This window comes from Orycteropus afer, unplaced genomic scaffold, assembly GCF_000298275.1.
Source record: "Orycteropus afer afer isolate SDZICR_OR568_19922 unplaced genomic scaffold, OryAfe1.0 scaffold00087, whole genome shotgun sequence".
Lineage (NCBI taxonomy): Eukaryota > Metazoa > Chordata > Mammalia > Tubulidentata > Orycteropodidae > Orycteropus > Orycteropus afer.
Window position 1 is genome coordinate 3,199,625 of NW_006921674.1, and position 18,031 is coordinate 3,217,655.

General features: G+C 39.1%; 1 protein-coding gene across 1 annotated transcript in view; it reads left to right on the forward strand.

Moving 5' to 3' along the window:
* KLHL32 (kelch like family member 32) overlaps window positions 1–18,031 on the forward strand; it is a 215,735-nt gene that overhangs the window by 149,279 nt on the left and 48,425 nt on the right. Inside the window, exon 5 of the mRNA XM_007942251.2 lies at window positions 388–603. Coding sequence (XP_007940442.1) covers window positions 388–603 — 216 coding nt within the window. The remainder of the gene's footprint in view (window positions 1–387; window positions 604–18,031) is intronic.

Sequence of the window (18,031 nt, forward strand, 5' to 3'; positions counted from 1 at the left end):
TACCTTCACTTTTTTTAAGTAGAAAAAAGCTTATCACCCAAGAGGTACAAAATATGGTAAGGAGAGAAAAATCATTGTCTTCATTTGGTAAAAATATTTCTTAAAATGTCACAAAGTAAAACTTCAACCAGTGAAATAAGAAAGCCCTTTCTGGGGTTTATTAAGATGTCTTTAAGTGTATTGGTTTTAAGAGGAGCAAAGTGGGGAAAATCTAAAACATTGCCCCAAGTTTTGTAACTGAGAAACTTTTACATTAACAATGGGACATATTCCATTGCCCACCCCCCCCATCATGCAAACGTAGGTAAGTCCATCTGAATTTCTTGTTTGCTATTTCTTGGATTGATTTCTAAGAGATCTTTTTCATTTTTATTTTTTGGCACCCAGGAATTAAATGGCTTTAATTACTTGGATCTGTACAGACTTGCTGACCTCTTTAACCTCACTTTGTTGGAGAAGGCAGTAATCGATTTCTTAGTGAAGCATCTCTCTGAACTCCTGAAGAGTCGCCCTGAAGACGTTCTAACGCTTCCTTATTGTCTGCTTCAGGAGGTCCTCAAGAGCGACCGCCTCACTTCCCTGAGTGAAGAGCAGATCTGGCAGGTAAGGGCACCCTGCGTGGGTCTTCTTTTGGCTTTGAGGTGACATGAAATGATTAAAAATTAAAGGGTTGAACAGCAAAGGAATCTGTTTTACCTGGTTTAATGTTTGGAAGTTTTGGTCCGTTAGTAAACAAAGGATTGGAAACATAAGTTCTTAGGCTTAGAGGCCTCAACAGACTCAACTTAACTCAGGAAATCACAGGTGAGACTCTGCAGATCCTCTCGTCTCCAAAATCCCATGGCCTCCTAAAACCCTGGCATGGTTACATCAATAAGAGTCAAACAATAAAAATGGTTTCTTAAAGTGGATACGAAATTAATGGCTTGTAAAGTGATATTTATGCATATTTAAAACCCATGGAATAAAAATAAATTCTGGGCTCTCCTATAAACAATTCAGAACCTTGCTTTCTGAGCTTTAGAGAGGTTTGGACCTCAAATACAATGAAGCTCTTCTTTCATTCCAGTGGGAAAAAAAATCTTCCTCCTTACTCATTTTGCATTCATTGCTATTTTTCCAAGTCTTACCTTTTCACCTGACATGGAATTATTTTTGCATATCCTTTGGTCAGGAGACAGGAGGATATTTTGTGTTTTGAAGTTGATCATTCAATTTAAATCCTTTTCTGCTCATCCCCAGTGACTCTCCTTGAACAATTTACATGGTGTCTTTGGGTAACAGTCAGAGCTCATCTTTCCATTCCTTATCTATTCTTACTCAGTCTGATTCTCTGAAGCACTAACTGGCCATATTGTTATTTCTAGGGCTCTATGCCCTCATGATTTTTTGATCATTTTAAAAATATACCAAATACAAGGGAGAATATCAAGTCTTCTACTAGCCAATGAAGCAGTGAATTCCTGGTATCTTCTCAAATGACATTAGAAGAATATTTCAATTCTGGCCAAAATGGAGTCCTATGTAGCTGTTAATTACTCAGTATCTGACTCCTCTAACTGGTGATTTTGTCCTGATGCCTTTCTCTGTCTTTAATCAACAAATTCCCTTTTTATTACTGCCTCCACCCGGGATAATAGTAAGAGCTGCAGTGTACCGAGGGCTTGCTGTGTCCATGTTCTTTACCAACTTACTACATTATCCTCACAACAGGTCTGAAGGATGGCTATTATTACCCCATCTTCCAAGGGATTAAAGTGAGGCTTCAGTACCATGTTCAGGGTTACAGACGGAGCCAGGCTTTAAATCTGAGTCGAATGACTCTTGCCCTCATCTCTCTTGTATTCCATACTGGCTTGACAATGAAAATACAAGGGAGGGTGAGGAGACTAAGCTATAAATTTTTGCTGTTTCTTGGGCCCATAGATAGATAGATAGATATAGATATAGATATAGATATAGATACAGATATATAGATATCTTATATGTTCAGGCAAAGGTTGAAAAGTGTTGGTGAATATGAGTGTTTGGCATTTAAATTGTCCACTACTCTCCCCTGTAAATACAAATCATTCCAGAATGGCTCTGGTCAATTCAAAGGGAGAAGTAGCCAAGTTTTCCTTTGCTCCCCAAAGGGAAGAAAAGACTTGGAATGAATTCTGCATTTAATTATTTCTGAACTGAATTGAGATCTGAAGCCAACTATCCTGTGGCTTCTATCTTTCTTTATGGCATGACTGAAGGCACTGCCAGAGATCAACATGGTAATGTGTAGATTTCAGAGTGTCAAAAAAAAAAATCCCATACTGTCCACTTAAGAATGATCATAATTGCCTCTCTAAAGGTTACTAATATTGTAATGTAGAATTTTAAAAATTGGCTTCTGCTGCAGGTAATATGTGTTTATTTTATATACCTAGTCCTTAAGAAAGAATTAAAAGATTCCCATAAATTTTATCCATTTAGGTATTTGGCAGCAACAAGAAACTGTTTTTGCTTTATCTTAGCAAATAAGTAATTCCCTCATATTCAGCCCAATAGAGAAAAATCAAATCAGACCAGCTATATTGCCTCAAGTATAGTTAAGTTCATAATTTTTGCTAAGGTTATACTAGTAATGCAATACACCATGGAAGAATCTAATATTCAGCCCAGGGTGAAGATTGGGTATGCCAGAGGATTAGTGTCAGGGTGCTTTATAGAAGTGAAACTTGATGGACAGGCTGGAGACAGATCTACAGAATCTCATTAAATTGCTGAATTGTTCATTACGGAGCGTTCTCACTGTAATAAAGTGCTCATTGACTTTGACAAATCCCCATCCCATGTCTTAAAGAAGAACAGTGAAGCAAGAAGTGTTAGAGAAGAGAAAGGAAATTGGCACAGAGTAGGACAGGTAATAGAAAAGCTGAGGGAGGCGTAGTGCTATTTGATTACTATGGGCAACCAGTAAACCTAAACGTGAGCCCAGTAAACATACTCATACACATTTACACATGTGGCTCTTCCTCTGTCTACTGGTAATGAAACCTTGGACCTTCCCTCCTCCTTTTTTTTTTTTTTTTCATGAAAGGTCTAATTTTTATTATTCACCAGACTTCACGAGGTCTGGCTCTGAAGACATGTCATGTGAACCTTCAAACTGTCCTTACTGAACAAACTTCATTTTTTACTTTTTCCTGCTGTCCCTTATCCAGTCCCTTTCTTTGATAGAATGTGCCACTGGCTGCAATAACCATTCTGTGGATCTGTGAAACTGTGAAATCCCCAAAGATTATGCCTCATATCTGCTCTTTTTTCCTATCTGACCTTTTTAAACTTTATCTTAAAAGTTAGTCTTCTTTCTTGCAGAGGGCTCCTTGGTCCCTCCTAGATAATTTTTTCTTTCTGTTCCATAGCTTGAAACTACTTGGTCTGTTGGAGATCTCACTCTGTCTTCAGAGGTAACACAGAGACTTGTTGCATATACACATCTTAGACGTATAAGGATATAGGAATTCTCTCAAGAAATATTCTTTTTCTGTAATTCAGTTCAATTCAGCTCAAAAATTGGGCCTTATGTCAGAAGGCCAGAGATTTCTCAGGTTCCAGGTTAAAAAAAAAAAAAAAACAGCAAAGAGGTTACAGGGTCCAGAGAAAGAGGAGCCTGAAAATGAGCAAGAAGAGGAAACCTGAGACATGAGGTCACTTGAATTCATGACCTGGCAAATCTCCACCGATTTTATTTTGCTTTGGGTATTAGCTCTGACTTAGAACTTTGTTCCAATAGGGTCCTGTAAAATTTCTCCTGTTAGATTCAACATATACTTTCAGAATCCTGAGTTGGGTTTCTGCCATAAAATAAAGTAAAGGAAAATAATGAAACAATTTCCTACCACTACCATGCATTGGGTCTGTTTTTCTTTTCATGGCAAGCGCTTAGTAATTACAGTTTTCCAGGAAAGTACAACCTCTGCCTCTTCTACTTCAGATTCTCTTTCACCAGAATGAGAGAGAATTTTTTTCCATGGGAGTGCAGTTTATAGGAAAACCCTGAATTTAATGAAACTCTCTTATATTTGCTAAGAAGAGAGAAGGTGTATCTGTCCATACAGCAGTATTTATATGTGTGTTACTCAATGCCCAGAATGAACCAGGCTGACATAGAAGGCAGGGTATGGATTTACTAACTCCATTTCCCTGTCTGAGGCCTCATGCCAAAAGTAAGGCATCCTTATGATTTTAAACCATTAATCTAGCACTCTGAATTATTATCTCATCACTGAAGTAGGAAAAACAAGAAAAATAATTAAAAATTGGTAAAGATAGTTTATGGAAATAAAACTGAGTATTTCTTGAGCACCAGTTATCTGCTGTAGGCACAATGTTGGAAGCTAGATCCTGGAGTTAAAGGCTTTACAAAAATGCACAATTATTGGGTTAGACCAATTTAGTTCAGCTTCATCTCTGAGTGTGGAGCAGTTATATTTTTCCTTTAGCTATTAACTTACCAACTTGTTTCCTACTTTTAGTGGAGGGGACTTAGCCCGGAGCATCATATTTCCATATTATTTTAGAAAAATAGTACACAGGTCAATGCTTTTCTTCCTTTAGTAACCTTGGGGTTGAAAGTACCTCTTACTTGTATTTTGAGCCTAAATCTGTCTATCCTTAAATGGATAATAAGACCAAACAATTTGGTGGTCATGTGATTGACGTCAAACTAGGTCAGACTTCAGCAAGCAAAGTCTCTTTCTTTGTCCTACTAATGATCCATTTTAGTTTGGCAAAGTGGGACTGTGTCCTCTGGTTTAGGGTAGGGAAATATCCTGCTTACATTTGTCTTCCATTATGTGTTCCCGGAGGCAGAGGCTATGCCTGTAGTGTTTGCACCGTGCACTACCGTGTTGTCCTCTTGCACTCTATAAATAATACATAAAAACAATAATGTAGAGTTTTCATATTAAAATGTATTGAATGGATAATAAGACATCCTGCTATTCCTATGTAAGGCTAGATTTATCCTAGGAAAAGTGTTATGCAAAATGAGTTTGGCCTTTTAAAGACTGCATTTTTCCTTGCTAGATTTTTGCTAGGAACTTGCTTCCATAAGTCACATTATTAATAACACATTCAGTTTACATCTCCAGAGACTTAAGTTGAATATTATTTAGCATAGCCAAAAACCTCAGATTTAGTGGGTTTTTTTACAAGTGGCTCATGGACTTTTATCTATAACACAAAACCACCCATATTATAGTTTGATTTAATCATTTTCCCTCAAAAAAGTCTCAAGGTAAACCCAAATAAAAAGCTACTACTTCCTTGTCGTTGGGAAGTAGAGGATACCAGGAATGTACTCATTATTTATCACTTATCTCTTAAATGATAAGTTGACCCATATGTACCAGAAAAGAAACAAGGACTTCAAACAGTACTATATATAAAAAAATACCATTGTAATACTTCATATTTGAGTATCTCATCACAGTTTCCAGAATGCTTCTTCATTTATTAATAATAATTAATAATAATTATTAATAATTAATAATTCTAACTCCATGCTCTATGACATGTGCCTTATTCATTCCCCTCCTTATGATGTGAGTGGGTAAAGTGAAGTAACAAGCTAGAAATCAAACTCAAGTCTTCCAATTCTCAGGCTCTTTTCACTTTGGACCACAGCTTCTCAATATATAATAGAAGCACAAAAGTACTCGGGAGTGATTGACACACAGAGGTACATCAAATTACTTGCATGACTTTAAAAATAGTAGGGACTTGACCGTTCCAGTTCCCTGGCATAGTGCCCACAGATTAGAGGGCTTATGGCCACGCCGCCTGCCTCCCTGTCTGTGTCATAGTACTACTTCTAACTCCATGCTCTATGACATGTGCCTTATTCATTCATTTATTCATTCCAAATAATTATTGAGTTCCTATTCTGGATGACCATATCTTATTGAGTATCATCTTCGTTATCTAGTGCTGCTATAAGAGAAATACCACAAATGTGTGGCTTTAACAAACAGAAATTTATTTTCTCACACTTTAGAAGACTAGAAGTCCAAATTCAGGGCACTGCCTCTAGGGGAAGCCTTTCCATCTCTGTTAGTCTGGGGGAAGGTCCTTGTCTCTTTCCAACTTCTATTTCTTGGTTCCTTGGAGATTTCTTGTGGCCTGGTATCTGTCTTCCCTATCTCTGCTTGCTTGATCTGCTCTTTTAAATCCCTAAAGGGATTGATTTAAAACACACCCTATACTAATATTGCCATATTAACATAACAAAGAAAACCCATTCCCAAGTGGGATTATAACCCCGGTATAAGCAAACGCAACCACTGCCTGTGGAGTCAGGATCTGAGGCATAGTGACCCCTCCTTGGGTTTCCCAGGTGGTATCACTACAGAAGTAGATTTCCAACTTTCCTTCTGAGGAGTAGCTGGTGGGTTTGAACTGCCAGGCTTCTGGTTAGCAATCAAATGCCTTAGATACCACATCACCAGACCATACTCACTGCCCCTAAGTTGGATAGGGGTTAAGATTTACAACACATTTTTGGGGGACACAATTCAATCTATAACAAGTACTATTATTGCTTGTATGTGATGGAGGCTGGCAGTCAGTAGTGAAAAGGACCAACAAAGCCCTGCTTTCATGGATCTTACCATTTCCCTTATGTATATCTCACAGGATTCTAGAGTTTGATATGAAGCTTTCTGCTTACTACTCTTTCCCACCACAGTGGTTCCGTCTCGGTGGAGATTGACCTGTGCCAAATAGTTTAATGATGTCCTTGCTAATTTTGGACATGATGAAATGGTACAGGTGCCTTGGAAACTGAAATGCTTTTGGTTGGACATTTAACGCCATCACTGTATGTAGCCCTTGCCTCTTCTTCAGTACTTTGTTCAGTGTTAACTCTTGTTCATTGTAGGTGCCCTCTGAACAACTCTGCAAGCATCAGACTGTGGGTGATTATTTAGTGAAACATTGCCAGCAACAGTGCTCTCATTTTTAACACTTGGACCTTGGTAGCTAGAAATGGAATAAAATTGGCCTGAGAATTCGTATCCCCAAACAAAATTTGTAATCTTTCATCATATTTCCACCCTTTCTCAATTCATATGTGCACGTTATTACTTTTTTTTTTTTTTTTTAACTAGACACTTTCTGGGCATGTTTATAATATCTTGATTTTTGTTTGTTTGTTTGACTTACCATTGTTAGCTGCAGTGAAACCGGCCCACCCCTTGGTGACCTCACACACAGCGGGATCGGACCGCTGTGATCCCTGAGATGTTCAGAAGTAAATCGCTAGGCCTTTCTTCCTCATCTGTCTTGAGTCTGGAAGCTTTACTGAACCCTGTTTAGCATTATAACAGCACCCGGCCACCATTGCCAGACGAGTGGTGGCTGCACCTGAGGCACATTGGTGGCTTCATGGAATGTGAGAATTTCACTGAACCACCAATGTCCCCTTGAAGTTTATTTACCATTCTTTAAGTTAATCAAGGATGTACCACCTTTCAGTTTTCTTCCTGAAAAATTCTTGCAGTTCCTTCCAACTACATATAGTCTTTTCTCCAAATTTGAGAATATCTTCATTTTCTTCTTGTTAGGTGCTTAAAAAAAAAAAAAAAAACTCACTGCCTTGGAGTCGCATCCAACTCATTGTGACCATGCCTTGGTTTCTGAGGCCGTATCACTACGCAAGTAGATTGCCCAACCTTTCTCAGGAAGAGCAGTAGTGGGTTTGAACTGCCAGCCTTCTGGTTAGCAGTCAAATGCCTTAGGCACTATGCAGAATAAACTGCAGTTCCTTTGCATCTCAAACAGTGCTGTGCCTGGAGGATATACTGCTCTCTGCAGCCCCCCCCCCCCCAACTGAGTACTGAGCAAGGCTGCTCTTTTAGGTCTTGCACCTGGAAGCTCCGGTAGTGTATATTTAGCCTTTCACCCCAATCTAACCCACCAAACCCACTGCTGGCAAGTTGATTCCAACTCATAACAGCTCTGTAGGACAGAGTACAACTAACTGCCCTATAGGGTTTCCAAGGCTGTAAATCTTTACAGAAGCAGACGGCCACATCTTTCTCCCATGGAGCAGCTGGTGGGTTCGAACCACCAAACTTTTGGTTAGCAGTCCAGCGTTTTACCACTCACCACCAGGGCTGCTCCTGCTGATTTACTTGCAGCTAATTCCTCTGTAAGGGTTCATACCTGAGTAGCATGACTAGTGACTTTGCTGTTGTTTATCTGGGGTGTATGTCTCTGCGAGACGCAGGATGCATTCATTTCAGAAGGACTTTGCTCAAGCTAATCCTCAGTCAGCACTGGAGCTGTGCATTGTGGTGTAGCTGTGAGGGGCAGTAATTATCAGAAATTACAGGAGACCCAACATGTGTTCATGTGCTGCTGTTCCCCTGAGTTAATAGAGAGGTGCTTTTTTTTTTTTAAGAATGAGCACAACAGAACAAGGTGATTTATGAGATATGACATATTTATGTTCTCTGCTTCTAATTTTCATTGTGATTCATGTTGTTTCCTGGCTGATATTTTTGTTGTTGCTGCTGTGAGAAGGAAAGAAATGACTGGAGAATATTACTTATGCATTGGTGGCCTGCAGTAATATTGCTGCTACCTGGGTTATCAGGGATTTAAAAACAAAACCCAACTATAAGCTATATATGAGGTAGAAACCCAGAGGCTAGACACAGAAGTCCATCAATAATAATAACAATAATAATTCTTTATATTCCTAGAGAGCTTTATATTTTTAAAGCATACTTATCCACATTATTTCACGTGAGTCTCTCATCAGCCGTGTTAGGGTTGAGAAGGCAAGTATTATCCTCATTTTATCTAGTGAGGAAACAAGTTCACAGAAGTCGGCGACGGGCTCACTTCTAGGTTTCAGCATTGGTCCCTCTGTTTCTCCTGAAATACATCTAATCTCTAAGTAAACAGAACCTCAGAGCACCTTAAACATCTTCTCATAAGTCACAGAGGTTTATATATATATTACTCCATAATGAGTAAGCTGACAGTGTATATTCCTAATAAACTAGCAATTTTCATTTTTCATCCACTGTGCAGCTTTGTGTATAGTTGCAAAAATGATTGCAATAGAAATAGTACAGGAAAGTGTAAATGAGGGTGTGTGTCTTCATCAGCACCTGGAAGACTGGGGCTCTAGATGGTCTGATGAGGAAGAACCAAACCAAAACCAAACTCACCGCCATGGAGGTGGTGGAGATGGATCCGACTCATAGCGACCCCTCCTTGGGTTTCTGAGGTGGTATCACTCTGGAAGTTGATTGCCCAATCTTCCTTCTGAGGAGTGGCTGGTGGGTTTGAACCATTAACCTTCTGGTTAGCAGTCAAGTGCCTTAGCTACCACACTATGAGCTCTCTGGCAAAAGTATGGAATGGTCTTTTATTCCTTCATGGCACAAGGTGACAAAGTATAAAGCAATAAATGAAAGCCAATAAGGGAAGATCACTTTTAAACCAGGATGTAGTTGTTGTAATATGCCATGGAGTCAATTTCCACTCAGCGACCCCTCCTTGGGTTACCGAGGCAGTATCACTATGGAAGTAGATTGCCCCATCTTCCTTCTAAGGAGTGGCTGGTGGGTTTGAACTGCCAGCCTTCTGGTTAACAGTCAAATGTCTTATGGACTATGCCACCAGAGCAGGATAAGGACATTTAAATGAGTGTGAAAGAGAACCTGGAACACTGCTATTTCTGCTGCAGCTATATGGCCTGGGGTGTATTTGTGTGTGTAGGAAGGTGGGGGGCATCTGTAGGCTGTTGTCTTTATCTGGGATAAGAGATATGATGGGTGCCCAGGACATGAACAATCATTCTTCGTTTTATGCCCAATGTATTGAGTGGATTTAGAAAATCACGCAACAGAAATGAAATGTTGGGGGATGACCTAGATGTGGGGTTAAGAGAAAGGGAGGGAAACGTTAATTTTGTTGAAATTAGTAAATGTTAGTCTCTTTTCAAAAGAACTCAACCTGTGAGCCCTTATCCTGCATGACTAGGCTATTTCTATGCAGGACTTCAAACTAGTTCATTCTGGTTTGATCCTCTGCTAAGAATTTGCGTTTTCATCCCAGATACACTGAATCAGAATCTACATTTTACAAGATTCCCAAGTGAGTCTTATGTATGCATAAGTGTAGAACTGCCCTGTAGTGTTTTAGTTACAGGTAAAAATAAAGAACACCTCCACGAACCTGGAGAACATTGGTCATTCTCAGATAACAGTTATGGCAACATTCAAGGAAAAAGAGAATTCTTAGACATTTTTTGTTCCCATCGTATAACCCAAACCCATTGCCACTGAGTCAATTCTGACACTTAATGACCCTATAGGACACAATAGAACTGCCCCAAAGGGTTTCTAGGATTGTAAATCTTTATGGAAACAGATTTCCTCATCTTTTCCCTTGGAGCACTGGTGGTTTTGAACCGCCAGCTTTCAGTTAACCTTTTGGTTAGCAGCTTTAACCACTGTGTCACCAGAGCTCCTTGTCCATCATATACAGTAGTGCATTTTCTATGGTGAGGTTTTACCCCTTAGTCTAACTACCTCTTTCTTGCTACTTGGAGCGGCACACTGAAGGAATGCAAACAGGTTTTGATAGTCTAGTAGAAAAAAATTAACCAAGAAGATAATTCCTTTTGGGGAGGAAAAAAAAAATCCTTGGCAGGTTTTAAAGACAAATATCAATGATTTTTTTTACATTGTTCCCTTTTGTTTACAGGAAGTATTACAAATCAGTTTTGGTAAGTGGCACAGGTAATACTTATGCTTCAAGACATAAGCTAAAAAGAGCTCTGCAAATGCAGGCTGAATGTACGTTTCTCTCTCTATGTGTGTGTGTTCTTGATGAGAAATGCCTGCACACCACCTCCTCTGGCCACACAAGAAAACCAGGTAATTAAAGAAGTGATGGATGGTACGCTGAAGTTTAAACGTTTTAGGAGGACCTATCTTATTAACACTTTAAAACAAGTGAGCATAATATCATTAATTTTGATTAATTCATTTGCTCTTAATATAGCTTTTAATTTGTAATTCTATGTGAATTACAATGTAATTTGGCATTAATTATACTAAATTGACTATAAGTCAGCCAATCACAATGGGAAATTACTCACAGCTGAAAGTAAAACTAAACCTTTCCCTCCAGAAAGGAAGACACTAAGTTAAGAGGCAAATGCACTTTAGCCACCTCTCTGGCTGTGAGAAGGCCTGGGCCTGCTGAGGACTGTAAAGAGTCCTTATTCTGCCCATTGCTGGTCTATGCAGTCTTTGGCATGAATCCCTCATATAAATCCAATAAAGAATAAATAATAAAGTAAACAGAGGAATTGCTTTATCCAGTTTGCTAGTTTCTCTGAAGAATCTTTTTGTTCTTTTCATTTCATGTAAGGTTTAGACAATGGAGAGGGGCTGTGCAGTGGTTTAGAATGATAAATTCCACATCCCTTGGATTCTGGGTTAGAATAGACACATACCTAAATCGGCCTGTTTATTTCATCTTTATGTTCTATGAACCAGCTTAGAAATCCTGTTTTCAATCCCTTGTGAAGTCAGTATCCCAAAGCCACTCCTATTTAAACTATACACAAAGTGCCTTCTGGGCAGAAGGAAGTCATGCCTTCAAAAGCCAACACCAGCTGGGAGAAGAACTGTATCCTTAGGAGATGACAAGCATGTGTCATTGATAAAACTCAATGGAGGTGCCTGTGGGCACACGAGAAGTAGTGTGAACTGCTGGAGAATAGAGGCTCTTGAAAAGTGTTAGGAGAGCCAAGGGTGGATTTGGAAAATATTTGGATTTGAACTATTTGCCATATATCTTCCTTTGAAACTTGTGTCCTAAAAAACAAAGCAAATACTTTGAGCTGCTACAGAAAGTCATGACAGATGTACCAATATTGAAAGTTTATCTTGCATTTAAGTAGAACTATGTGCATTTTGTGGGAGCTCTGATAGTTTAGTGCCTAATGCACTTGACTGCTAACCAGAAGGCTGGTGGTTCAAACCTACCAGCTACTCCTCGGAAGGAAGATGGGGCAATCTACTTCTGTAATGATACTGCCTCGGAAACCCAAGGAGGGGTCGCTATGAGTCAGACCGACTTGACGGCACATAACAACAACAAACAACAACATGTGCATTTTGTACATTCTGGGTACATTCTTGGTGAGCAGTACCCGTAAAATAAGGGCTGGCTATCAGGGAATAAATTCTTCTAAATATTGCACAGAGAATTCAAGACTGTTTGTAATGACATCTTCGTATTTTGCTAGTTGTACACTCCCTGTTTCATCATCATTCCTTGGGAGGTCTGGTGGCGTAGTGCCTAAGGCATTTGACTGCTAACCAGAAGGCTGGCAGTTCAAACCCATCAGCCACTCCTCGGAAGGAAGGTTGGGCAATCTACTGTAGTAGTGATACCGCTTCCGAAACCCAAGGATGGGTCACTATGAGTCGAATCTACCTCCATGGCAGTGAGTTTGGTTTAGTTTGTTTCATCATTCCAATATGTAATCTAGCAAATAAAATGATCCTTTTGGTAATTATTTTGAGTAAAGTATTTCTAAACTACCTTACATCCCAAGCCAGCCACATTTTCCTCTATCTTTTACACCTTACAGGGTTCACACTAGGGCTTTGAACCAGTTCATTCTTGTAAGAATATGCATTTCCACCCTAGACATGCTGAACTAGAATCTATCTTAAAATGTTCACACCACATACACACTTTCAGATGAACACACATACACACATTAATCTTTGCAGCTAAAGCGCTTTGTTTTGCAGTACTGACCTGAATCATAATACCCTACAGAGATTTATGATTGGCTGGTAATCTCAAGATTAAAGAAAAAAACAGATGTTAGAACCTTACTGGTACCACTCCAAATGTATATTCCATTTATCACTAAAATTTTTTAAGGATGTTAATGTGTTTAATTTGTTAATAATAGCTGTTATGTAACTGCAACATTATACTGTTTCAGTTTTTTCCAAATCCCTTTTATGCCAAATTTAACCTGCCCTATCACAGAATTTTTTCTTCCTTTTCCCCAAATCTTCTTCCAGATATCAGCATAGAGCTGGTGGGCTTCAGTCATTTTCCCACCACTTACGGTTCTCAACCAAACACACCCTCTATTTGATCCATCGTCTGTGATAGATGAGCTCTATTGAGCTCTTAATGGGGCATTTTTAGCGAACAGTAAGGATTTTGGGCAGAGGAACTAATACTGAAGTAAAGGGGAGTAGTGGGGTTGAGAGAAAACATTTACAGGGTATTTCTGCCTTTGGTTTTATCTTCTCTCATCGTTTAGAATGTGAACTGGAATAAATGGGCCTGCTAATCAAACAGCACTGAGAGGTTAGGTCATTGAAAGTCTTTTTAGTCATTTTGTGCTTTTCAAGAGTGAATTTGTTAGAATTATGCTGAATACCCACTTAAAGCCTCAGCTGATAACTCTACCTGTGTTTTATAACTCTGCACTGTCAGAACTCATAATAAGTCAAACATTCTTTCAGTGGTGCTCATAAGGGAGGAAAACCCCCCCACAAATTTAAGAGTAATTTCAGATTGTAAATGAAAAGGAGAGGCACGACTGTTCATTTGCACCAATCATGCCTTCCTTTCATCTGCTCTGATTAGGCCTGGTGCGGTTTCATCAGACTCCTCCATCACCGAGCTGTCACTCCAGCCGTCTGTTGATTGAAAACAATCAAGGCTCTGATGGCACAATTATTCTGACCCTTTAACTAGAGGCTGCTGTGATAATGAAAGGTTGATTATGATAGTTTGTGCCTCTTTCAGTTTGCCAAGAAGGTTAATTTGGGCATCAGACGGATGTTTAATGGGCGCTTGCTGGCTACACTGAGGTAAATGAGAACGTGCAGTCTTGGATATTGCACGGATATAGTTTGGCTGTCAATCATTGTCATTTGGAGTTTGTGCCTCACACTCTGGAAATCACATTTTATTTTTTCCTTGGGATTTAATTTATTCTGTGCCCCGAGGAAGTTCTTTCACTCGGTGACCTTCACAGCAGCTTTCTCTGCCTTTTTTTTTTTTTTTCTTCCTTTTTTCAAATGGAGCTCAAAGGCACAACACGTCTAGAAGAGCATTTTTCTTTCATTTTCACTTAAAAATGGAAACTTTAAAACTCCATCCTTATCACTGCCTTCCAATAGAGCAAATGTTCCTGTTCTGATTGTGCAGTGAGGAAGAATAAACGAAAGGGATACTTTGGCCAGTTTGTTAATGCAGCAAGCAGCTCACACAGTTGTTCTGCACTGTTTCTTACACTAACCAGCAAATGTAATGAATTCAAAATGGGTGCATCTGTGGAATTGAAACTTCCATTCTTCTTCCATTTCTCTCACTAGCCTTTCTTACAACGGTGTGCTGAATGAATTCCTGTTTCCAAGAACAGCATCTTACTCCTTTTGCCTCCTTGTTGGAAAACACAGTAAGGGGTGAGGTTGGGAGACAGATATTTGTCTCTAGATGTATGAAGGTTATTAAAAGTTGCAAATTTCAATTTGGATAAATCCAGTGTCTAATTTTGTAGCTATTTGAGTAAAAAGGATACAAACATTAGTTAGACTGGTGCTAACAATGTGTAGCTCATCACAATCCTATTTTATCATTACCTTTTAAAAAAAAAGGGGGGAAAAAAAGGATAGGAGGAAAACCTTTATTTCTGTCTCCAAACTGTGTGTAGTGGTTTCATGTCAGGCACCTGAGAACTAGAATCATTGTTCTGCTGTTTTGATTTGTCTTCAGATTTTTTTCCCCTCAATGAATGTATAGCAGTATGTTTCCACCTACCTAGCCTTGGACATTTATCTCATGTCAATTGTAGAACAATTAAGCCTACAGATGATAGACACATTCCAATGATTGTAATTTTACTTCAAGTGTTCTATTTTCACATTATTTATTTCTTCCTTTAAAAAAAAAAAAAAAAAATCTATTCTTCTTAGCTGTTTCCCCATCCAGTGTTTGAATAGTAAAGAGAGTCATTAGGTGGTAATTCAGTCTTACCTGAAGAAGCTCCAGAAATGAATTAAGTCATTGAACCCAGTTAGTGTTTTAATGCAGCTCTTAAGTTAAGCAACAATGCTGTTTAAAATGTTTATTTAAAAAGAAATGAGAATAGGAATTGAGGATGTATGTGCCCTATCCGGATTCATCATCACCGTAGACTTCAAATGATTATTTTTGTTTAGCTCTATGGACAACATAGATAAAATAGCCCTCAGGGATGCTTTGTAAAATTATTGACTAGGTTGTGCCAGGGGAAGGAGAAAGGTAATTAGGAAAGAAATGTGTCTTTCAAATCAATTAATAGTTCTTTGGTATTTAGAAAAGTACTGTGAGGTTTGATTTTAATATTAACTTGAGATATCTATAACAATGAGTGATTTTATTTTATAAATTCACTGTGTCCAAATTCATGAGACTCAAGCAGAGGCCATTTCTTCTAAAAGAAAATATAACTCATTGTTTCAAATTGTTTTTGGTCTCAGCCTGATTGGGTTCTCATCCTCTCCCAGTCCTTGTACTATCTAACTGTAGGAGATTACTCTCTAAAACCTTGGACTTTCCCTCTATCCTTACAAGCCTTCCACCACATGCCTATCCAACAAGCTGTCTGTCCTTTGAAACAGTGTCCATAAAGCAATAAAGTACCCTCAGAAAATCTCAGGAGTGTCCCACACTTCATCAGCAGCCTCCCTCCTCTTCCCCAAGACCTGTGCTGGCAGTTCTTCTCCCGAGGCAGTCATCGGGCCCAGTTTCTATTTCCTCTTGAATGCTTCCATCTCCACCATGTCTTCCTCACTCTTCAGGCACATCGTGCCTCCTCACCTTACAAACATGCCTCAGATCTGTCGCTTCACCAGATTGCAGTCTGATTCTCCTGTTTTCTCTCATTTGGCAAACACTTGTGGATTGTCTCCTGTGTGCAGTCACTGGAGAACAACATCCTTCTCTCATGCCTCTTATAGATTAGCCTTTGGAACAGCTACTACCGTCTATACATTCCTTCATCCTTTGAAGTTCTCTCTTCTCTCACAAGTCTTCAGAGACTGACAAGCTATTTGTTCTCCCCTACTGAACAGATCTGGTAGCATAGTGGCTAAGGCACTTGACTGCTCACCAGATGGCTGGCGGTTCAAACCCATCAGCCACTCCTCGGAAGGAAGGTTGGGCAATCCTACTTCCATGGTGATACTGCCTCGGAAACCCAAGGAGGGGTAGCTATGAGTCAGGGCTGACTCGACGGCACATAACAACAACAACAACAGAACAGAAGATGTATATGGTCTCCATATATATCTTTCTAAGCCACCTTCCCCACCAAACCTAAGTCCTGTCTCCCGCTCTCTGGCATCTAAGAGTCTCACATGCTTGCTTTCTGTTTTGAGATTCATCTGCCATTTGCTTGTTTTAAATAATTCTTTCATGCCCCAACTCCTGCTTGGACATTGGCCTAAACCGTTTTAGAAATTTCTATATGGCTAAAAAAATTATGATAATTGTGCTGACATGTAAGGAGCTCATGGCACAGTGCCTGAGGCATTTGACTGATAACCAGATGGTTGACAGTTCCAATCCACCAGCCAGTCCATGGAAGGAAGATGGGGCAATCTACTTCCATAAAGATTTACTGCCTTAGAAACCCAATGGGGGTCACTATGAGTCAAACTCACCTTGATTGCAGTGGGTTTGGTGGTTGTTTTTTTTTTTTTTTTTCCTTTTTTGGTGCTGAAGTGTATACTGTCTTCTTTGACAAAGATATTACTTTGTGTACTCTACTCAAAGGTGTTCTGGGGAGAACAGAGTATTCATTTTTCCCCAGTTATTTATACTGTGATGAAATGAAGTTAGAGAATGCAGTGTGAAATACTATTGAAATATCAGTGATTGGACTGAACTTCACACAGTGAAGGTGGTCCATGAGTGGCACCACTTTTATGTGTATCTTCAGCAACTCCCTGATGACATGGGCACTGATACCCCTCTTCCTGCCCCACCTGGGATGGCTCCTGCTCCAGGTTCCCTCCTTTAGATGATAGAGACTGACCACCTACAATGTCTACTCATGCTCTTCAGCACCCTACTCACTGTGCTTTGTAGCCCTCATTATTTAAAGTGACTTTTGAATGTTGTTTCTTTGTTTGAAGGCTCCTAATATTAAACCCTTAAATGCAGCTTAGGTACTCTCCTGGACTTCTCAATTCATCATATTGCTCCTTGTTAGAAAGATTTGAATATCTGTGTGTGAGTAACGGTGTGAGTAACGTGGGGCAATGACTCATATCATCAATCCAGCATGTGAGGTCATTTGGTCATAAAATTAAAGGTTTAATTTCAGGTGGGGTGTATGTGTGCCAGAGAACCTGCTGTTGCCTCATTATTCTGAATCAATTCATAAAGAAATATTCAAAGGCTTGTTGCTCTCAGGATGCTCCAGGGCATGTTTACAAATTAAACAGTTTTTTAAAAACCATAAAATTTATAAATGTACCAACAACATTTAAAACACCCATGAGAGAAATGGTAACATAAGAAAGATGATTTCTGTGTGTGTTAAAAGTCTCTCTACAAAAGACTGAAACTTCCAGACTTGTAGGATTTTTTCCCCCCTAATTTCAGATTCCATGAGAATATTTTACAGGAATACATCAACATACTCGAGGTCAAGAGTAAACCTTGAGTTTTGTGGTATTAATCGATTTTGAAAGAGAATGGCAAATAAGATTGTGTGTATACATATATGCTGGCTAGAATTTTCTTTCTCACAAAGTAAGTTCCTGGCACATAATGGGACTCATTAAGAAATTGAAAAGAGAATGAAAAAACTGAAAGAAAATACTAATAGCTATATCATTTACCCACAGAAAAACAAAATAAGAAAAAAGTTATCAAGTTAGACAATCATTTAAAACAACGATTTTCTCAAGCCAGATAGTGTGTCTTTATGGAT